The sequence below is a fragment of the Ciconia boyciana genome, chromosome 18 (genome assembly GCF_034638445.1).
Source record: "Ciconia boyciana chromosome 18, ASM3463844v1, whole genome shotgun sequence".
Classification (NCBI taxonomy): domain Eukaryota; kingdom Metazoa; phylum Chordata; class Aves; order Ciconiiformes; family Ciconiidae; genus Ciconia; species Ciconia boyciana.
This window is the reverse complement of record NC_132951.1, coordinates 2775371-2798204: the sequence shown is the minus strand read 5'-3', so window position 1 is coordinate 2798204 and position 22834 is coordinate 2775371. Positions and strand designations below refer to the sequence as shown.

At 39.8% G+C, this 22834-nt stretch overlaps 1 protein-coding gene across 5 annotated transcripts in view; it reads left to right on the top strand.

Moving 5' to 3' along the window:
- Positions 1-22197, top strand: part of CNTRL (centriolin) — a 37730-nt gene extending 15533 nt beyond the window's left edge. For 3 of the 5 annotated variants that reach the window (XM_072882935.1, XM_072882936.1, XM_072882940.1), the window contains 31 exons: positions 202-378; positions 1376-1510; positions 2927-3072; positions 3544-3724; positions 4706-4885; positions 5193-5372; positions 5952-6068; positions 6502-6646; positions 7443-7582; positions 8066-8252; positions 8522-8832; positions 9151-9359; positions 9558-9750; positions 10134-10264; positions 10399-10539; positions 10659-10785; positions 11277-11441; positions 12239-12398; positions 13128-13243; positions 14340-14557; positions 14963-15120; positions 15384-15457; positions 16125-16313; positions 17280-17505; positions 17817-18022; positions 18325-18462; positions 19540-19812; positions 19922-19984; positions 20552-20755; positions 21102-21209; positions 21809-22197. In XM_072882935.1, coding sequence (XP_072739036.1) covers positions 202-378; positions 1376-1510; positions 2927-3072; positions 3544-3724; positions 4706-4885; positions 5193-5372; positions 5952-6068; positions 6502-6646; positions 7443-7582; positions 8066-8252; positions 8522-8832; positions 9151-9359; positions 9558-9750; positions 10134-10264; positions 10399-10539; positions 10659-10785; positions 11277-11441; positions 12239-12398; positions 13128-13243; positions 14340-14557; positions 14963-15120; positions 15384-15457; positions 16125-16313; positions 17280-17505; positions 17817-18022; positions 18325-18462; positions 19540-19812; positions 19922-19984; positions 20552-20755; positions 21102-21200 — 4989 coding nt within the window. In that variant the 3' untranslated portion in view covers positions 21201-21209; positions 21809-22197. The remainder of the gene's footprint in view (positions 1-201; positions 379-1375; positions 1511-2926; positions 3073-3543; positions 3725-4705; positions 4886-5192; positions 5373-5951; positions 6069-6501; positions 6647-7442; positions 7583-8065; positions 8253-8521; positions 8833-9150; positions 9360-9557; positions 9751-10133; positions 10265-10398; positions 10540-10658; positions 10786-11276; positions 11442-12238; positions 12399-13127; positions 13244-14339; positions 14558-14962; positions 15121-15383; positions 15458-16124; positions 16314-17279; positions 17506-17816; positions 18023-18324; positions 18463-19539; positions 19813-19921; positions 19985-20551; positions 20756-21101; positions 21210-21808) is intronic. The other 2 variants (XM_072882939.1, XM_072882937.1) reach the window with 2 other exon arrangements.
- The last annotated feature ends 637 nt before the right edge of the window (positions 22198-22834 follow it).

The window sequence follows — 22834 nt, the reverse complement described above, 5'->3', positions numbered from 1 at the left end:
CACTGACCTGACCTTTTTATGGAGTAGTGCCACCTAGCTTTAAGTTTTAATGTTTAGCGATTAGGATTAGTGTCTCTCTTTTGATCTATCTGCTGTCACATTGATGATGAGTTCCAGAGTAACAGAGAAAGAGAGGCAATGTACTCTAAGAAATCCTGGCTCTCCTGTGTACATATTTCTAAAACAAATGTAAAATTCCAGGAAATTACAATGCTAGAAGGTGCACTCCAAGAGCAGCGAGAAATAAATGAATCGCTTAGGGATGCACAAGGGAACATCAGCGCCTATGAGGCTGAACTAGAAGCCCAGCTAAGAGACAGAGACACTGAAGCCAATCAGCAAAAAGAAGAATTGGAAAGACTGAAACAACTTAGCCAGGTAAGAACAGAGCTCTTACACTGCCAAAGGGATAATATACCCAGGACGAGGGATGACCAAACTTTCCTCCATACCACATCTCCAGTGTTGACTTGCAAATAATTGTTGGTTTAGGTGTGCCCGCAAATGGAAGGTGGTATCAGTTTGCTAGGATTTATAACTCTGCATTGAAGCAAGGCACAGATCACTTGGGGACCCTGTAGAGAATATTCACCGTATTTAAAGGGAAAATAATAATCTGCATCTTTTTGGAAAGAGATAACTGCGCACACATCAAAGAAATCCTGTGAAAAGTAGCAGGTGAAAGACAAAGTTTGCCTTTGTTCTTTGTAGTAGAAATTGAGTTTTATAGCAAATCTTTTTTCTTTTTTTCTTTTTTAAATTTTGTAATATATTATAAAGTAGTAGCTTTCTGCTGGGGAAGAACAATGTATGCTTTAATTTGTACAGTCCCATTTTATCTTACTGTTGGGGATCCTCGTTTGGATTTGTGGATGATGATGATGATGTACAACAACTACTGTCTTGGTTCAGTTTCCATTAATCAGAAATCATCATAGTGGGGTTTTTTTGCAAGACATATTCCAACTGCACATTCCCAATTGCAGGCAGAAATGAAAATGCAAAACAGTAAAGTGTGGTGTTCTGTCCCCAACCCCTCCAAGTCTTTTAATTTTGATGTTTCAGGAAAAACTTGAAAGCTCTCTGTAGAACACTGATAGAATGCAAATCTGTCAGTTACCTGGTGGGTAGGACGTGTTCGTGCTAGGTCTAGATTAGAATTTACAGTACAAGTCATGATGATGGTGAAGTTTTAGGAAATACACCTGGTACATATATATGGCGATGGGTTGATTTGGGATGGTTGGGGTTGTTTTGTTGGGTTATTTTAGGAGGTGTTGTCATATTGTTATTGTTTTAAGAAATATAGCTGTTGTGTATTTGGGTGACAGGTTGGGAGTGGCTATGTTAATCTGAAGGTTTTCTGGGTTTGTAGATGGAACTGTCAGCCCTGCAAGCTGAACTTGAAAAAGAAAGGCAAGCATTAGAGAATGCTCTGACCAAAGCACAACTAGCAGAAGAAAAGGAACAACAAAATTATAAGCTCCTTTCTCAGTTCAAACAATTGCAGGTGAAGTATTTGTTGCCTTTGAAAAGTTACCTGATAAGCAGTATGTTTCCCCACTCCCCCAAGGGGAAAGTGATAAGAATTTAAAAGGATTCTGTATGAGTCTTGTTTTGAAGTTCAGTAGTATTTTTGACTTTTCCTGACTTTAATTTTCTTATCCAGAGACCCTACACCATAGTCTTTTATCTGTCTATTTTAGATATTGAGATTGCCCTTTGAAATAATTTCAGAGCTGCTTGGTTATATTGCCAAGGCATTGATAAATTGTTATATGTATCTTAATTTCCCACAAGCTTTAGCCAGTACATGTCAGTAAGAAAACTATTTGGATGCAGAAGGAAAAACTGATCCAATACCTAAAGCAGAATTTATTGCTTCTGTTTAAAGCTGTGACCCTGAGGAATCTTACTTAATTGTCACAAGAGTAATGGCATCCAAGTACAACAGGCAACAGAGTTTGTGATTCTTGAACTCACGGCATTTCATGAACTGCATAGGTGTACAGAAACACCTCCACTTTAAGGTAGTGTCACAGATCAGTGCCTCATCTTAATTGAGACTAGAAACTGAGTGTTCCTCTTCCTAAAGCTGCTGAAAGGCTCAATCAACAGGATTTCTCTAGGCAAGAGTAACATACTGGGTTCAAGATTTTCAAAATATGGCTGGCAAAGAAATCCCCTTCTTTTTTTTAAGTGCTGCGTGATTAAAGCAGTTTCCCTCATTGTGGGAAGGCTGGCTTCAGTCCTTCTTTGTATCCATCAGATCCCTTTTTCCTATCTCACATATTCCTCAGAGGATATAATGATCACCAGAATAGAATAGAATAGTTGGTTTGGAAGGGACCTACAACGAACATCTAATCCAACTGCCTGACCACTTCAGGAAGAGCTTATAAAGGATCCTCACCAGACATTAGCACTGTCATTTTTGCTGAAGCTTGCCAATATGCAGAGAAGAGTTCAAGACCAATGGGGCCAGGACAAGTGTGACTCCTTGGTCTAGTGGCTGGGACAGTGTCTGCAATTGTTCCAGCATCTCTTATGGATAGATAGTGTGACAGGCTTCTGTATGCCACGGGGCTTTGCTTATGTAAAGACAGTACTTCCTTAGTTTAAGGAAAGGATAAGATCATTTTTGAGCTGGCATTTAAATACTTTTCAACATAAAGGAAACTGAAAGGCAAAGATTGTTTGGGGTGTTTTGTTTTGTTGTTGATACTGGTTCAGGCCACACTAAAAAAAATGTTTGGACTCCATTTAAAAAAACAGAAAAAATAAACAAACCAAACCAGCCCCCAAAACAACAACAGCCACAACAAAAACCCCAAAACAGATGTAGGTATTAAAAATTCTAGCTTTTATCGTTTGTGCATTTGTTTGCTTATGGTTGTGCGGGTGGTTTTTTGTCTGTTTTTTTTAGGGAGACAATAATCTCCTGAAACAACAGCTTAAAGATCTTCAGAATCAGCTAAACCATGCAGTTGGTAACTTAATTCATCCTGAGGAAGTCTTAGCTCGTATAAATGAACTCAAGCAAAAGCTTCAGACGGGAGTTGGAGAGATTACGTGAGTAAAATAAAAGTACAAACAATGTTAGATTTGTGCATGTGAAAGTGGTAGTAAGTACATGAGAGCAAGGTACATGCGCTGCATCCTACTGAGTGCAGCTTGGGGCAGTTCAGACATGAACTTCAGCGCCCTGGGATTGTTAAGAAAACATCACCTGAGCTCAGTAATTATATTACTGAGGGAAATACTCAGTGCTCTTGGGTTTCACTGCAAAGGGACGGGGCAAACTCTCCCCCGGCTTTGACCCCAGCAACAAAGAATGGTAATAAACAAAGACAGAACGGTATAAATAGAGCCGGGGTGGAGGTCTGTCTGTGCAGTGTAACGTGTTCAGTGCTGCACCTGAATTCATTTACATTGGATGTCTCAAACTTGCACTATTGTATTAGGCTTCATTATTTCAGTATCTGGTATCACAATTTAAAATCACAATTTTCTTTCTTGGAACCTGGATTGTTTCTCTTTCAGGTGTCAGAATTCAGCTGATGTTTTAGGGAAAAGCATTGCAAATCTGCAGAAAGAATTCAATGACATCCTTGCTGATGCTCAGAGGGAAAAAGAGAAAGCATGGGCTAGACAGAGACAATTGCAGGAAGAAATGGTATCCCAACAGCAAAAACTGGAAGAAGTACAGGAGAAATATAGACAGGCACGTATCAAAACAACAAAAGCAAGAGTAAGACAATTTCAGCTAAGTCTAAAAAATGTAACTTGTAGCTGAGGGTAGCTTTGCTACCCTCCATCTTTCAGAGGAGTATAATTTTACTGAAGGTAGACAAATCGAATAAATTTGCTTGTCAGAAACACATTGACAACTCACATCAGAGCAGGATGCTGTTACTCGTGATTAGAACATGAATACTAACCATTATTAGAGTTTTGATTTTCCTATTGTGCGCAAATGTATGTCATGTAGTAATTTTCATTATGAAGAAACTGTATAAGCAGGCAAAAGCTTCTGAAGAGGGAAAACAAATAATTGACCACTTCCATGCTGTGTATACTGTAAAATTCTGGTTAAAGTAGTGAAATACATCAGCCATTCTTGCTTTAAGTGTTAAATCGGATATTTGACAGGACACATGCTCCTTTGCAACCTTTTGTTGGTTTTTATTATATAAAGCTTGCAAAAATGTGGCTTGGAGGAGAAGGGTTTAATGTGCATTAAAACTTCCACCAGCAATCTCTAATTTTAGCTGTATGATAACAAGGAGAGACCCACTGTGGTGTTTGTGTAACAGTGGAGTCTGTTTTTTTTGGGGTTTTTTTTGTTTTTTTTTAAATTAATAATCTTTATGATTTTTGCCTAATTATTTGGTGAATTAGAATTTAGACTCAATGATATGTCTCAGAGGCAACAAAGAGTTTAATTATAGGTAGAAAAATATAGCCAGTAACCTCCTCGAAAGATCACTAGACCTACTACTACCAAAATAACTTGGGCACTTTTAAAATGTAATAGTTACAGTGGCAAAGCAGTTCTTTTCCCTTTCTCTTCTGGTACAAAGTATGCTGCACTTCCCAAAAGTAACTGCACTTCCCAAAAAGTTAGTTCTGTAAATCATTAAAAATAGGGTGGCTTTTGGTTGAAAAATTTCTGGCTACTCATTCTAACTTATTTCACTTACAGGTTAAAGCTGAAAACAGGCAGAATAAGAACAAGGTCCATCAGTTAGAGAATGAAATTCAACATTTACATGAAAAAATAAAGAGCATGGAAGAAATTCAGGGCCTTGCTGATCAACAGCTCCAAGAGGCGGATGACGAGAAAGAGACTATTCTTGCTCAACTGGAAGATTTAGAGAAAAGGGTAGGAATGAGTAAGGACAAGTCCATGCACTATGTTTGCTCGCAAAAAGAAGATTCAAAAACTTCTGAGTTATTTTGCTTTCTAAGATAGATCAAATACAGGAAGGAACACAGAGGTTAAATATAACAGCTTTCTTTTCCGTAAATTTTATTGGTTGTCCTTGCTTTAGTTTTTTTTCTGTTACTTCTATGCATACAATACAAAACGGGATATGTGTGGGGGGAAAAAAGTCATACCAACAGAAAGCCTTTCTTCCATGCTGCTTTTTACTTAAAACTTGTAAAACCTATTATTTTCCTGGTTTCAGAAAAAAATAGAAGATGCCAGGGCACAAATGCAATTTGTCAGTCTAGATAAGGAACTGAAGGAATTAAAGAGAGCAATCATCACTTCAGATAAACTGGCAGCCACAGAGCTCTCCATTGCTAAAAATCAGCTAAAGGCTCTTCATGGGACTGTTCTCAGAATTAATCAGGAGCGAGCTGAGGTAAATCAACATTGATAATTAATTGCTTGTATAAGAGTAGTGCTTCCTAATGCTATCATAATGGGAGCAGTCCTGGCGTTGTCTTTTAAATTCAGCTTCAAAGCATTATTCTGAATTGTCCTGCTGTACAGGAGCTTTTGCTTTGGACAGAGTCACATCCTGAAATATAGTAGATGAACGCCTGAGTAAATTTGGGTATGGGCAGGCTTTCTTGCTGTGTTTTAGAAGGAGAGGGAGAGGCAAGTTTAATCTCTTACTTATTGAAAGTTAAACAATAGGCAATACATTGTTATGTAAGATAGAAAAGCAAAAGAAGGAACTATGGAAATCTGTTCTTAGACTTCAGGTTTTTAAAACGGAGCCATTTTTGGCTACATACTAGCGTCTCCTCTGTAGAAATATAGTTTAAAGTTAAAGGAGAACCATTATTTTACATCAACTTCGCCAGTTTCTGGAATTTCAGAACAGACAAGTGCTGATGCTTCTTATTAGTCAGCTTTTCACAAAGCTGCATGAGACATCTGCAAGCTTGTGAAGTATTCTTGCAAACTAAAGCTCAAACTAAAATTTCAATTTTAGGAGATTGAGGAAGCCGAAGAGTTCTGTGCTGAGGCAGCTCGTGCAGCTCGGGATCTTGCCAGAGCAGAAGCAGAAATAGAATTGTTACAACAACTCCTCAAAGAGAAGGAAGAACAAGTAGGTTGCAATGATGTTTGCTCTATGTTCTATGAGGAGGATAAAATACTTGGACATATTGGTTGAGCGAGTTTCTGAAAATGACATATTTAGAGGTGTCTGCCCAGCCCTTTTTCCTCAGGTTTTCCCAAGTCACAATGTTCTTCCCTCCCCTGACACCTGCCAAAGAACAGAATGAAAACCTCACTGACTAGAGCAGCTGACTTTTAAGAAAAACTATCACCTGTTCACTTAAATGCCTTTATGTGCCTATGTCTGTAAGCCTTGGTTATATGAGGAGATGGGAAGAACAACTTTGTTGCATCGAAGTGGTACATGCGTTTCGCTGAGTGAGCATTTTTGTAGGGATGGGTGGGCATGTTTGAAAAAGTTTTAGCTCAGTCTACTTTAAACTGAAGTGCTTTGCTTTGATTGAAACTTACATTTTAAACAGTTTCAGCATGAAATGGAGAAAGCTGGTGAGAAGACTGTTGCATCAAGCTCTCAGAAGTTTGAAATTGATAAATTAAATGAAGCTATGGAACAACAAAAAGCAGAAATTGACCGTTTAAGATGGTTGTTGGATAACATCGGGACAGGTAATCTCTCTTTTCTCTCTATTTCTTCTCCACATTTCTCACTGTTTGATCTCTGGAATTTTATTCTAGGAGAATAAACTGTTCAGGATACCTTCCTGTACAGTTCCTATACAGGATACGTTCAGTCCTTAAATCAGTGTGCTTCAGTGGATTCTCTGTATCCATGCATATGAAGCAAAGAGCAAGACGTAACTTTTCTGAAGTACAGTGTTTCACAGTGCATTTGAAATCCATGCAGAGCAGTTAGGTGAAGCGTATGGGCCTTCGCTTCTTCAGATACGAAGAATGGAGGAGATGGATGGTTAAGCACCAGGAGTGGCACTAGCATGTCTGCATTTCTAGCTTTGCCAGTTGACGTGCCATGTGACCTTTGGAAATTTAGTTAAGTTCTGCCTTGGTTTGAAAATCAGAATGACAGTGTGTTAGTTTTCATTCGTTTGTATTAACAATACTTTTTACAGCTCTTTAGAAAACACTAATTGTGTTATGCATTCAGTTTATACTGCTCTAGAACACTGTCAGAGATCTATATATAAGGAAAAATGAGCACCAGTTACCTGTATATGAACTTGTAGGAACTACAATCTTACAATTACAAACTTGCAAGGGCCAGCCTATATCTACATGACTATATAATAACGTTTACTTTGTTTCCCCTGGCAATTCTTTTTTTTTTTTTTTTTTTTTTTAAATATTGTTTCAGATTAACAGGATAACAATGAGGGAACAGCTGAATGCAGTCTCTATGACTTAATTATTTGCCTTATATGCCTATAAAACTGTGATTAATTTACAGGTAACAAAGATGAAATTGACAACTTACAAGATGAAATTGCAGCACTCAAAAATGTGCTGTCATACCAGAATGATTACATCACCAGTATAGCAGATCCATTGAAAAGAAGGGGATACTGGTATTACATGCCATCATCACAGGTCAGAAATAAAAATCCTATCAAATGGCTTTCCACATAATACGGGAAAGTCCATTATAAACTTGCTAAGTTGGGGAGAAACTTAAGAAAAAATGTTGGCTGGCATAGAAGAGGAATACTGAAACAAAACATACACAAATGTTCCCTGATAAAGCCTATTACTGTGTAGTAATAGGAATGTAGTAGCCATAAAATTTGGAGACAACTATTCAAAATGTAGTACTGTAAATTCATTTAGGTAAAGGTTAAAAGGGGACATTACAGACAAACATTTCATGCAAAACAGCATTTGTCTGAATTTAAGAGAAATACTGTCAAAATATATTTGGTGCTCTCTTCTAAAGCAGCATCATGCTTGGAAGTGAGAGAAAGCAGAGTATGTATAGCCTGTTCTTGAAAAATCAGTGCTTTAGAACGTCTACAACAAATAATTTATTTTACATGATTTGTTATTTCTAGATTAACACATTATTTTTTTCTTTAGGCTTCAACTCCTGCTTCCCGCAGCACAAAAGATTCTGGAGTTTGTTTACTGTGTTCCGGCACATCCCCACCCAGAAGAGGGTGTGGTCAGGACAGGCAGTGCAGGAAGGAAGCCTTGCCCAATCATGGAGGATCTTGGGTTTATTCACCGGTCAGAAATAGGTTGTACAAAACAAATTCAGGCAAAGGTAATTCAGTCTCATGGCCTCAGAACATTTAGGAGCATACTGAAAATGTACTTGCTTAGAGTTCCTAGTGATTTTTTTTTTATGTGCATGAGTGAATTATCAATGTTGGTTCCTGTTGAACTCATTATTCAGTTTAAGCAGTGTTTATTACATTTTTATACATTACATAGAATGTGTGTTATTTTAAAATGTGCTTCTGAAGAATATCTTTTTCAGTAAAAGTGATTAAACATAACTTTTTTCCTTCTTTTTTTTTTCTTTTGGTAAAGATAGAAGAGCAAAAGAAGATAGCGAAGGAAATGAAGAAACTTGTGTTCCCAAAGACCCTCCTTTTGTACCACCACCTGGTACAGTTATTTACACAGTCCTTCCAGATGGTGCCCCTGTACCTCAGGGAACTGTGGTTTATGGCCCTCCTCCTGCAGCAGCAAGTGGAGGTTCCATTGCTCCTGGATCTGTTATCTATGGCCCACCTCCTGTGGGAGCCCAGGTTGTTTATGGCCCTCTTCCTCCAAACTTCACTGTCCCACTCATTCCTGTTGGAGTGCTTCACTGCAATGTGCCTGAACATCATGATTTGGTAAGACACAGAGCTGTAAGCTGCAGGTTTAACCATAGCCAAGTGACTTATGAATGGATTAGGAGCATCTTTTAACATACGCTTTCTCAAAAAAAAGCAAGACCAAACCCTCATTTTCACAGATTAGATTAGTCCAATTTAAGAAAAAAAAAAAAGTCTCTGCTAGGAAGGTTCTGGATCTGAGAGAGCTTGCTGATAAGAATGCTCTATCTTCTGTGCTAATAGTCTGGTCTTTGCTATCTGTAGCTGCTCCTGTGTCTCAGGAGGACTGAAACAGCACAACAAAATCAAGACCTATTTTCTATTTCCTGTATGTAGGAGAGTGAAGTCTCAAGGCTAGAAGACACTGTGTATTATTTAAAGTCTCGGAAATACAAAGACAAATGGTCAGAGGCAGCTGAGCATAAATGCAAAAAAGAGGTAGAAAAATTGCATCAAAACACTGAAGAACTTCTGCACGAAAGAGAAGAGTTGGAACATGAAGTAGCAGAGCTACGAAGAGCAGCTCAAAACCATAACAAACGCAAGTAAGAATATTGCATGAGAATGCATTTAAAGTAAGCACGTGGAAATACCTAAACTTTTTTCCAGTAAAAGTTAATTTTGACTCATTTACAGTTAATGTTCTTGTCTGTATAGTATGTGTAATGGACTAGAACTTCAAGATGCTCCAGGCCTCTGGCTTTTTGTATTTTAATTCCATGTCTTTCTTCCTGACCTTTTAGGGACTTTATTGAAGGGTATACTGACAACCTTATTGCAGAATTGCAGTTAGAAAAGTCTCTTAAACATCATGAAGATATTGCAGGTGAAATTGAATGTATAGAGAAGACTCTTCTGAAACGACGAGCAGAGCTTAGAGAGGCAGATAGGCTACTTTCAGAAGCTGAAGTGGAACTTGAGAGCACACGGGGGAAAGTAAGTAAAGCCATAACTCTAAGTGCAGAAGAATTAGCGTGTTGCATTAAGATTGTTTTAAGCAGAGGATTTTTGTTTGTCTAAGCAGTTTATTTTCACTTGGATAACCTGAAGCCTCTTAAAATGCTTCTATTTGAAAGTAAGTCATGGTATAACCTGTGCTAAAAGAAAATGTTCCAGTCCTTGCCAAAGAGGAGGAAGCTTTTCTGCTCTGGACAAGAGAGGAGAAAAGGTTCTACTTCATGGTATACAAAGGGAGAAAGCTCAGGTGGAATATTCATCCCAGGAGGAGGTCATCTTTAGACAGCTAACCTGCAGGTTATGGATGTGGAAAGCATAAGATGGGAATGTGTTGTCTCAATAATCTTCAATTTTTGCTCTAGACCAAAGACACTATTCAAAAGTACAATCATGCCAAACAGCATTTGTCCCGTACTGAAACTGAGGCAAAGGAGCTAGAGCGAAGGGCTCAGGAAATGGCCATTAAACTTGTGAAAGCAGATCAGCAATTAAGGTACACTGTTCTTGTGAATTTGTATCAAATGGGGATGAGGAGAACAACCAGATTCTTTCAAATATCAAGACAGTGCTTTTGGAGAGGGAGAGCTGTTAAAATGTTAATATGAAAAGGCATAAATGCTTCTTTAGGTTGCTACAGGCAGATACAAGGGATTTAGAACAGCATAAGAGGGAACAAGAAGGTATTTTGAAGGAAATCAACAAAACAGTGGCTGCAAGAGACTCTGAGTTCCAGTTGTTAAACCAGAAGATAGAAATGCTAACTGAAAGGTAAGTATTTTTAATTTACCATAAACTATATTAGATAAAATGAAGATTTCCTCCTCCAATAAATTACTGCCTAAGGTGGTATTGTTTCTTCTGAGTCATGTTTTTATCCTCACTGTCAGTCTTCAGAAGCTTCAAGGAGATATTAAAATTGCAGAAGGTAATGAAGAACATCACCTCCAAATCCTAAGAGAAGCAGAAAACCTTCTTCAAGGCAAGAAAACAGAACTGGAAAGATTAAAAGATCAGGTAATGCTTCTCTTATTAACTCTGGACTATCAGTTTTGTTGATTTTGAGGTAACTGAAAGCCGAGAAGAGTCGTAAGTTCTGAACTGCCTTGTCTGAAGAATTTAATTCTTAAGTTTTATTTTAATGTGGGTAATTTGAATTCTCCTTGTTTTGTCTCATAATAAGCATGATCCCAGTCTCACTGGGGTTTCTGCATACTAAAAGTTACTGCAGAGTTCCCTGTGACAATTCTTACTGCATTTCAGAATAAGAAACTTAACCCTCTGAGGTACAGGACTGCACTGTCCAGATCAGAACTTAGCCTTTAGTATTGGCTATATTATACAGATTTAGCAAATGAAGCTCATTGCTCTGATGGGATCCTTACCTGTTAGGCAATTCAAGTAAACCTCTGGCAGGGAACAGTGTACTGCACTTGCTCTTGTGCATGTGTGTAGCTACAAAAATAAAAGCCTTCAGATGCTTCTTCTGTTAAACTTCTACATTGCAGATTACTGCTCAGCAACAAGAGCTCTTGTTTCTGGAGCAACAGCTAAACCAAAGGAAGGAAGAGCTCCATGTCCTTCAAGACTGTATTTTTCAAAAGAAAGGTGACCTCAAAGAAGCTCTTCGGGATGGAGAGACTGAAGCAAATGAAAAACTACGCCAAATAAGAGTAACTTTTCCAAATGAGTTTTCAATTCATTACATCCCTGAAGAACAGCAAAAGAATAGAAGTATCAAAAACATCTCATAAAGTTTCCGCAAAATCAGTTTTGCTTTCTACAACCTCCCAAAACCCACTGAAAAATAGAACAAGCAAGTTTACAGTTTTGTATGGCTCAGAGCTTGGTCCAGATGCACAAATAAGAAGTAGAACTCCCTAGTTCCAGTATTACAGACAGAATTGGTCCCTTGAGAACTGAATTGGATTAAATAGAAGTCTCTGACTTAACTGTTGCTGAGACAAGCATCTTCTAAAGCAAATCAGTCTGATCAGTGTGTGTAAAACACAACAAAGCTGGCGTAAGTCAGCTGTCTGTCTCCATTCCCATTTACTTAGAAAGGATTCTGTACTTCCTTTCTTTCTGAAATAAAAACAAAGTATCATGGTTAATTATATTTTTGTGTGTGGTTTTTCTTTTTTTGTGGGGGCTTTTTGTCTGACTTCCTGTTTTAAGGCCTACGTATTGTTCACTTGAATGATGGTGTTCTGGTCAGACTTGTAGATCAAAATCTTTGCAAGATTACTACTTTAAACTGTCAACAAGCAAGGCTTTAACCTAAATATTACTTTTTTTGTTTGTTTACACCATTAACTATAAACTCTGGAATTAAATTGACCAGAATATTGGTGACAGGCTTTTTTAATTGTATAAATATTTAGAACTTCTATTTAAAGGAAAACTTTATTTAAAATGGCAAATAATGGCATTTCTTGTAACATCTCTTGTAACTGATGTATTTCCACAGGAAATAAAACTACTTTTGGAAGAGCTTAATGTTGAGAGGAAAGAACTGGATGTCCAGATTAATGAGAAAAGAGCACAGCTTTCCTTCATAAAGAAGGATATTGGGAAAGAGGAAGAACATCTTCAAGGAATACTTGGGCAAATTACCAGGCATAAGACAGGTATGTCCCTGGCTTTACTAGATAGGATTTTGTGCAGATTGGAAAGAAATACACTCTGAGCTCTTAGTTGTACATCGCTCAGTCTTCTGTTCCTCACTCCTTTTTAAATATTATGAATGACTGCACAGAAGGAGTTCGCTGTAATTCTCGTAGTTTATACAGGGCTGACTGATACCCTTTGCTTAAGTTGAGGCAGTGCTTCATGCTGCTTTGTATTTGGAACAGGAGTTTTTCATGCCAGAGAGAAATGCAAACACATCTGCTGTCAGGACTGATCAGTTAAGTTCACACCCGAGCACTGTGTGGTTAGGAGACATTAGCTAGTGGTGCTGCATTCATAGAAGAACTAAACATTGGGATGTGTGGGGAAATGGAGGAATCTCCTTCCAAGCCGTTACATCCTGTCAGATTGTGGGAAGTATAAGCAGCGGCAGTTTGCAACTGTTGTACTTCTGAAATATTTTCTTTCATTGTTTAGCAGTCAGATACTGTGTCCCAGACTAACTCCCTAGGGAGCAGGAAGAGCAGGAGGCATAGGGACCTGCAACTTGCTGGTAGAGCAGCATCAGGTATAATACCTGGTGTGTCTGACACAGCACTTGAAAACATGCAGAGTTTTTACAGGGATGGTATCAGTATAGTCTCTTAATTTTTCCTTGGTGCCTTTTTTTGCAAATAGAATGCATTTGATGTGCTTGTAATAATCTTTCATTTCTTTCATCTTACTAGAACTGAAACATGTTCTGGAAATGCTGGAGCTTGAAAATAATGAACTTCAAGCTTTGAAACTACAACATGACCAAAAGATCAATGAGCTAGAAAAGACTCAGGTTGCAATTCTAGAAGTAAGTATTCTTTCTGTAGCTAATACAGTATCTGGAAGAAGAGAACTGCATATTCTGTGATTCTGTTAAGATCTGGGTAACAGAGTCCCTACGCTTTTAAATCAGTCAGTTTCTAGTCTGGTTTCAGCTTATCACAGAAAAGTCTTAAGTCTGCTTAGGCCCTTTAAAATAATGGGGGGGGGGTTGGCGCATATGAGGGAGAGCGGGCAAAAAGACAGAAGGCTTTTTTGTGGCTGTAGAATGATGAATACTGTTTTCTTAGCATTAGCTTCCAGAGTCTTTTTATCTGGATTCTATCTGCGTCCTCACTTGCAAAGAGTAAGTATGGAAGACACTTTACTAACTCAGCTGGGTGATTTTGTTTCTACCATTAAAAAGGTATTCTAGCTCAGCTAGTCTCTCCTCTTTTTGACACATAGAGACAGACATTCAACTTTGCTACCAGCGGGCAGAGAGATCAGTGGCATCCCTTTGGCAGTCTCATAGCTACAGCATCGTTAGGTCAGAGTCCAGGATAGCCCTCCTTTACTCAGTTGTGTACTTCCAGAAAATCTAAAATGCGTTTGCTAAGAGAGCGTTTATAAGCATATGTGAGCAGGTATTACCTGCTGCTTACTTTTAAAAGACTTTACTTCTTCCCTCTGTACTCCTTCTGTGAAGGACAGGGAAAAGAAGGGACTAGTTGATATGCTTGGTACCCTTCTATTACCACACTTAAAGTGGTCACCTTACATTACCTGAGCATCTCGCAGCCCTTAAAGTGGTCATTCTCTCAAAATGCCTGCGATGAAGGGATGTGCTACTCTCACAGATGGGGGAAAAATGGTGGTTAAACTATGGTGGAACAAAGAATTGCACCCCTGTCTTCCAGTCCTTGTGCTCATATTCATCATAACCTTCATCATAAATACACTCAAATTAAGCTGGTGCTTTAAGCAGTTATCCCTGTTATAATGCAGTAGTTATAGAGGGTACCCTAGCCTGCATATGATCCCTGTGAAGGAAAGCTTTTTAAACTGCGGCAGCTAAAGATGTTAATAACTTGTTCTACTCCTTGACCGTGTAAATGTGTTGTTCACAATGCCTTCTTTTGTAGGAGAAGTTAAAATTGGAGAATATTCAGAGATTATTTCAGTGTCAGCAAGGGGAAGTAGATTGGCAGGAACAACTACTTGAGAAAGACCGTCAGGAAAATGAACATCTGGTTTCTCAAATGCGCACTCTGCACAATAATATTGAGTCTTTGAATAAAGAAAAGGAAAAGCTTGAAGAAGACTGTCAGAGTTTGGAAAAGAAGTTGTCACAAACCAGAAGGTAGGGGGGAATATTTTTTTCTGCAAAGATCAGAAGTGATGGGAAGTGCCTTGAATGTCTGTTTATCATAATTAAGAATACAGCTATAACTTTGAGGTGCCCAATTATACAGAATATGCCGTTTCTTATATCCTGTGGAGGTTTTATTTTAAGCATGTCTACAGCAGACTTACAGAAAACATTCAGCAATGAAGCTGATGAATGCAACAGCATATCATGGCAGTGCAATGAGAAACGTTACGAAAAGCAAAATGTTAAGTCTCGGAACAGGACAGCTGTCTTGTTCTCATGACTACTAGGTAGCATCCCCTTGAGCTGAGAGAACTTCTACTGAAATGCAGCTGTGTTTTTAGATCCTCACCAAGTACTTCCAACAAACCGAGAATATGTATTCACATTTTACAGAGACTTGACTGCTACTGAAGATAGCAGCAGAACTGCATTATCCAATGTAGAAAAAATGGAACTGGATGTTAAAAACCTGCAGCAGGAGGTAGATCTACTAAACAAGCAAAAAAAATCACTGAATGGAGACATTATTGTTGTACAGAAGGATCTTCAAGGTAAAGATCAATTTTTTGTTTTAAGCTGTAATATACTTTAAGAGAAATTGTGTTAAAAGATACACTGTAACTGTACTGTATGATATTAAATATCCAACATGCTCAAATATCTACAGGCAGAAAGTATTTAACATGTCAAAAAGATGGACATTTTAGAAACAGTTTTTCTATTGTTTATTCTTCATTTATGAAAAGAGATAATTTATTTGTATAGCTATTTCAAATTGCTGATTGAAAATCTCTGTCATCAAATATTTTTCTAGAAAAAAAGGAAGAACTAGAAACACTGAAAGGAGAATTAAATGACTCCAGGCGACAGCTTCAACTAGTAGAACAGGTTAGTTTTAGTGAAATACGTGCTTATTTTCACATAGTGAGTAGATTGTCGCACAGAAAGGAGGGGTGTCACTTACCACAACAGTTGACAATCCATCACCTGTTTTTCATCTAGGCACACTAGCTCAAAATCAGACACTTCCAGAGCTAAAAAATAATGGCTCATTTATTGCCTTGCTGCCGCTGAGTTTGGAGTGGCTGGGACTGCAGTAGGTACCCAACCAAACGAGATTTCTGGTTTGGGTTTGCTGTTTGTGGCAACTGCAATGACTCTCCTAGGCAGATTGCTATTACCGAGTTTGGAGTGTGTGGCTTTTTTTGGTTTTATTTTTGGGTGGTTTGGTTTGGTGGGGGTTTGGAGGTTTTTTGGAGGATTTGTTTGGTTTTGAATTTCTTTCTAGAAAACAATCCAGATACAGAGGTAAAATCACCCTGGTTTATTGGTTTTTTTTGAGAAGATGATACTTTTTCTTAAAAAAACATCTTCTAGCTTTCTATCTGGTGGTTCCTATTGTGTTAATTTATTTAGTGGCTGGTTTAAATGGAAAGTAATCTTCAGTGTGATTAGGGGTGATCAGTTATGTTCTTTCAGATGCAAGCTTTTTGGCCAGAGAGCTGTTACTCTTACCAGCTAGTTATGTCACTTGATCTTATGTTTTATATTGCAGGATTTGAAAAATAATACAAGGCATCAGGATGAGTTGCTTAGAGAGCAGGCAACCCTGAAAGAAGATATCCTAGAGTATTTAAGGAAACGTAAGGATTGCCAAGAGAGACAGAAAAAGAGGGAGAGCCAATTGCAGCAGCTCCAGAAAGAGATCGACGAGAAAGAAACAGAACTAGCCAAACAAGAAGCGGTAACGAGCCTGCTGACTTGCCTCACTTTCACCTGACCTCTAAAAATAATGCAGGCAAAAAAGTTTTGGGTGCAAGTTTACAAATAGTATACCAGTGCGTTAAGAAACATGAAGCCTCATTTTTAGAGGAATAGCAGTCAACAAAAAGCTTCAACATGCAGTTATGTTTTAGCGAGAACTAGTGTGTCACAACAAAGGACTGTGTCTTCCTTCTTGGCAGAGTCATCTTATACTGAACTGATAACAAAACCGCTGTAAAATCGGCACTGACCACTGAGCGCAGGAGGGGCTGGGGTAGCGGCAGGCACCGTGCAGTGTGGTATCTTGGCTGCTGGTGGAGCCGATACAGATGAGATGGACTAGGACAGATCATGCTCTGTAACGCTGTTCTGTCAGCTGCCAAGATACAGCAGCTGGGTGTAGTTCAGAGAACTTCTTCCCATGCTGTTGATTTCTCCTGGGAGATGAGCAAACTATGTAGAGTACTTGCAGTGATACAATGGGTTTCAAGTGAAACTAATCAAAGCTTAACTCTAGCTGCATTCCATAACTCCAAAACTAAGCAGAAAAAATTCCAGGGTTTTTTTTTATCCTGAAGTTTCCTTTTGATTTTGAGTGGATTGCTATCAGCAGCTAGCTTTTGTTCTTATCTTCTGCAGTATTTCTGTGGAAAGCCCATCGGCTGTTCCTGAAAATCAGGGCTTAATCATATATTCCTGTAGTAAAATTAACTTACGTTGGCCAAGCAGTTTCAACAAAGTGTGAACCAGAAGAAAAACTGAGGGAGCTGTACTGAAAATAAGAGAGGCAAGAAAAATTGATACACTTTTTTTGACAGTAGGGAGTATTAGACTACAGTTCTTTCCAATTTATGCTGCTTTAACTTCTCTGATATCTTTTGGTGATGGTATTTGTTCTCCTTGAGTTGGTACTAGTTAAAGCTTGAAGTGGTGGTGTTTTTGGCAGATCCTTCATCGCCTCAAGCACAATTCAGAGCGTGAAGGAAAAAAACTGGAAGAATGTACTGCTAAAGTGAAAGATCAGAAAATACTATTGGAAAAGGAACTAACAGATCAACAAAAGAAACTGGAGCAGGCAATAGCGAAAGTAAGGCTGGCAGAAGAAAACCTCAGGAAGCTGGAAAAGGAGGAGTCCCGATGTGCAGCACTCGAAGAAACCGTCAGAAAAAGCAGTAAGATTCATTGCACAAATAAATTGTTACCATCTCTGGGTTCTAAGTCTAATGAAACCAACAAATATTTTTGTTAATCTCGCTTGGTTTCTAATGCAGCACCTGGATTGACTCTTGCTCCTTAAATTGGCTTGCTCAAAGAACGGAAATTCTAAAGCCAACTGGTGTTCCATCCCCTCTCACCTTGTGTCTGTCTTTACAAACCACTGCTCAGCATGTTAATGTGTTTGAAAAATATCTAATGTGTATGAAATATGCCAAGATACTTACCTTTCTGCTAATCGGGATTGTTTTAAAAATGTTAATTACAGAACATCAGCTCTCAGAAAAAGAATTACAATTACAACAAAAAAACAGAGAAATACAGTCTCTTCAAAAAGAACTGGAAGTCTCCAAGTCTGAGCTCAACCATCTCCAAGATCAGATAGCATCAGAGAGGAAAAAAGCGGAAAAACAAATCTTGAGTCTGAAAGAAGCAATGAAAATGCAAAGGATGCAGCTTGAAAGAAAACTGCACGTAAGTCCTGGCGGAGGGGAGAATGTCTGGGGAGTTGGGTTATCTTTAAACAGCAAAATGATAGAACACCCATTTTTATTGTAGGAGGAACAAAGTAATGCATTAACTTCACGACTAGGCAGAACTTGAGGCAACCAAACTCTGGTATTTCTAGATGGTGCTGCAGAACACCTCTCTAGTTACTCCTGCTTAACGCTGTTTCTGGCTTTTTACTTGAAGAAATTGTGTTATGTGGGTTCTCTTGATTCATTTTTCTGCAGTGGATGCTCACAGTAAAAGCCAATCTTTCTGCATTTTCCTAGGAACAAAAGCAGGAAAATAACTGTTTGCAGAGTGCTAGAGCAACTGCTGAACAAGTGGCACACAATAACCATGAACGAGCCAAGCGCCTTAAGGACCTTGGCCAGATCCAAGAGGACTACGTGGATCTCCAAACCCAGGTATAACTGAGTGCCCAAATCCAGGCGGGTCTGAGCGGAAGCTATGTCTTCCAGACAAGGTGGTATTGTATTGGTTTGAATCTCCTCCTGTCCGCTGTATCACCGTTAGCAACAGACCTACTTAAAACTGCCATGCGATTTTTCCCAAATCTGGGAGAAGTTATGCTTTGTTACCCATCAGTAGGATCAGGCAGCCCAGTAATCCCGGTTTAAAAATGAACAAACCAACGCCAGCCAGTCAATCACGTGCGGAGCTCTCGGTGCAGGGCTGCCAAGCTCTAAAGCAGTACTGCACTCTCCAGGATCGGAGGGCCGTGGCAGTGGCACAGCGGCATGGCTGCCTGCCCACCACGTGGTGAACTACAGGCACTGTTCAGGCCAGTTCCAGTGGATCAGCCCCTCTCGCCCAGTAAAACGATGCCTGAAAAACAGACCGTGTTCTTTAGAGGGGGCTGGTCCTAGCTGTGCGTTAAGAGTAATCGGATTTGGGGGCTCCCAAGATACGTAGCAAATGCACCATAACATTTGCTGTCAGCTCAATTTAGGCAATGCTTCAGGCACGAATTAGGACGCCGGCTCCTGTTTACGTTGAGGTTTGGTAAGGGGAACTTGGCACAACTGGAGTCATAATTTATGCAAATCACTAAATGTTATCAAAGTTCAAAGCTTCTCAATAGGCACTTCCCAACTTGTTAGTGCTAACCTGGGCCAGCTTTTTCTTCTTTTGATACTCACTTTAAATTTAAAGGTGATTCCACATTGTCTGACTCCTCCTAGTCCTTTAATAAACCCTTTATAAATTGTTTCTAAGTCCTTTAAAAACAGGGTCCTTCACAGAAGAACGTTGTTAGCAACTAGAACGCATCCAAGGGATGGTGACAGAGTTAACGTCAGAATTAGGCAAAGTTAATGTCAGAATTAGGGCTGCCTCTGTTCAGAGGTTTTGTGATTTCCGATTGCGATAGTCAAAATGCAAACATCTCGGAAATAAGCCGTGTTCGGTTATACAGGAAAATCCCTCGGGATTGATGCATTTGTAACGTTACAGCAAAACAGTGAGACTGTTCTATGATGTAGGTTAAAACTCAAGAAGACCTGGAAAAGAGACAAAGGGAAATGCAGAATGCAGCAACGTTGCTTAAACTGGAGGTTGAAGATGAAATTAGGACGGGGTTTGAATCTTCAAGCCCATCTTCTCTGGAACCATTGGAAGATTTGGAAGCATCTTCTGAAGGAAAGGGAAGTCTGCAGTGTGAATCTGATAACTTAGAGACTGGTCTGTTTGCTGCTGCTGACAAAAGACTCCTCTCATTGCAAGAAAAGTTGAATTTTTCTAAAGTCTTCTTAATGGTAAAATGCTTTCAAAAAGTAGCTGCTACTCGCGCTGCAGCTGAGCCTGTCGGTATTGGTACCTTTAGCTGTAACGCTCCGTTGCTGAATGTGCTTTTGTTTCCAAAAGGACGAACAGTGGCGCGGAGAGGCTCTCCGAGAGAAGCTGCAGCATCATGAAGATCGGCTGAAGGTGGCACATCTCTTCTGGTCACACCAATATGTCCATTGGGTCCCTCCTAAAAATAATCTGAACACCCCAGCGTGGGGGATCCTTCTCCAGCTCTGGTGTATCCACTCCGTGCATAATGACTAGCTACGGAGTATCTCTGGGTGGGAACAGTAAAAGCCTAGCAACTGCATGCTGTATCAAGATGAATAATTTTAATTAACAGTTAATTGGATTTTTGAGTATTCTAACACGATTCCCTCATTTACATCATACTATGGTGTATGAGCAACATGACAAATGACAGTTCAGGAGCAGTTTAAGTACAGGTGATGGCCAAGTTTAGTTAGAACTGATCTGTTGTGCTCTCTTCGAGCAGTTCATGATAAAGGCCATAAAAACAGAGCTTATTTCTGACTTGGGAGGAGGTGAACTATTTAAAAATAATTTGCAAACCCCTTGCCATCTGCTTGTGGCTTGAGACTCTACCATTCTGTCCCTTATGGCTTGACTTTAAGGTCATCAGACTTTTTAAATACAGTCTTGAAAATTACACGAGCTGGATATAAATAGAACTAATGATGTATTTAGGCTCAGCTCCGGCAGTGCATGTCCAAGCAAGTAGAAGTATTAATCAGAGGAAAGCAGCAAACAGAAGGCACCCTTCACAGCTTGAAGCGACAGGTTGATGCACTGGATGACCTAGTCAGCAGCGCTTCTTCAGACTCACAGTTTCTAGCCCAAAGCTCAAGTCTAGTATCTCTTCACGATGCTCTGAATTTAACAGAAACACAGGTAATGCTCTCTGGCATACAGGAATCCTGGGTTTGGGGTTGTTTTTAAATAATTTTTAGCTTGCTGGTAGTCTACTACAGCCATACGCTCACCATCTTAGAGGCACAGCAGGGGTCTTCTGAAGGTGGGGGGATTGTACTGGACACTTAGCTGCTCTGGCAGTAGCTAACTTGTTTGAAAAGGGTAAGTTTTCCTCAAAGTTGTTAGGTTTGTGGGTTTTTTTTACTTTGTCTTACCTTTTATTCTTTACAATCCAGCTTTTCCTTTGTTTTTTAAAGATCAGTATGACTCTGCTAATTGAAGGCATTAATTTATTGCTCAGATTTACTTTTGCCGCTTTTTCCAGGCTACTCTGAGGAGACTTGCACGCTTCCCCAGCAGGCCAGCAGGTGTTTCGGTGGTGTCTCAGACGTCGCGTTCCTGCTCGCGAGGCATTTCGCAGTGAAGCCCAGAGGTGAGGCATGACCTCAGCCAGTCGGAACTCTGTACCGAGTCACGCGTGTCTTGAAGGCGGAGGCTTGTGGGCAGAGGTGGTGGTAGCCCAAGGGCAGGTGTGGGCGCAGGACTGTTCTCAGAGGGTGTTGTCCCTTCCCAGTGACAGCATTCCTGTGGTTGGGATCCTGGCACTTGCTGCTGGTTCGGCTCTCAGATGCATAGTTTCAAACAAATTGTGGGTGAGAGCTGCTTGTAAACTCTCACATGAGATGGAGAAGTTACTGCTGTGTTGACTGGCGTAAATGTTAAGCTACTGCCATCCTTGATCTTTCAGCAACACTTTTCTGGTTCTAATAAACGTATAGCCTAGCGTCTAAATTTCAGTTACCGCTAGTTGCAATACTGGCCTGCTACTTAAATCATTACAAAAGAACACTTAAGTTAAAAATATATTACTTTAAGAGCTGCCAGCCAGCAGGAGTTAAGCAGTCTGTCAGGACAGGCGAAGCCCCTGCACAGCTGTAGCTGCTGCCTGCGCTGTGCAACAGCCGGAACAGGTCAGACCGCGTGAGCTTCCCCTGTCGCAGGGCAGACCTGCTCACATCAGCTCTCTTCTAGGCAACGCCTGCTCTGCAGATGAGTGCCATCGGTTACCACCTTCGAAGACTTCTACCTCACAATTTTGCATGCCTTTTCTAAAAAGGCATTTGCCACCACTAATAAACAGCTGGCTGCAGGGCCTGCGCGGTGCTGTGAAGTTTTTGTACAAGTAAATAACTGAGCTTTATGTATATAAGTTGTTTTTTTAAAAACTATTTTAAATGGGGATTTAAATGTGTCTAGAACTTCTATTTAAGTGTGTTTGTTGGTTTCCACTGTAAAGAAAACCTTCTAACAAGGACAGAGTTATCCATTTACCTGTTGTCAAACGCATGCATTGTTTTAAATACAGTTACTTTTGAGTACTTCCTTAAAATAAACATCAGTGACTGATGCTTTTACCTGTGGCTGGGATGCCATGTTGTTGTTTTCAAAGCTGCTCTCAAGGCTGTGCCATCCCCAGCCCCTGTGGCTCTTCCTTGCAGAAAGTGAAGCCTGTCTGTTATCAGTATTGATGCAGTTGGAACTGGTACTGGCTACAGGTTCTAAGTGTTCAGCTACCCACACTCTGCCCAAGACTGTGCTGGATCCCTTTTCTAAAGCATGTGGCTGTTGTTACCAGTTCTGTAACAAAGTTCCAAGCAATTAGTAGTGGAAAAACCACTTTGTAAAGCCTTCAGGCAGCAGGAACAAGGTACCACAAGACACAGGACATGCTGCCATGCATAACTCTGCGCCTTTCCTGCTGGAAGGGGAAATGTTCTGCAGGACATGGAGTGACTCTTTCCCAACCCTCTCTACCTGTTCCAGCCTGGCAGGCTTTAAAATCATTCTCAAGCTTGCCCTTTCTCACCCACAGCATTAATGTACACCTTTTCAGCAGGTGTCACCCAGCAACCATGTCACATTTCACTAGGAATAAGTGATACAACCCAGCTCTGGCTATTTGCTCAGGACTCAGCACTGGTCTGTTACAGCTTAACGACCAGTTCTGGGCACTAGTAGAGCCTGGCAGACTCCTCCTGTGAAAAGCCTGTGAAGTTT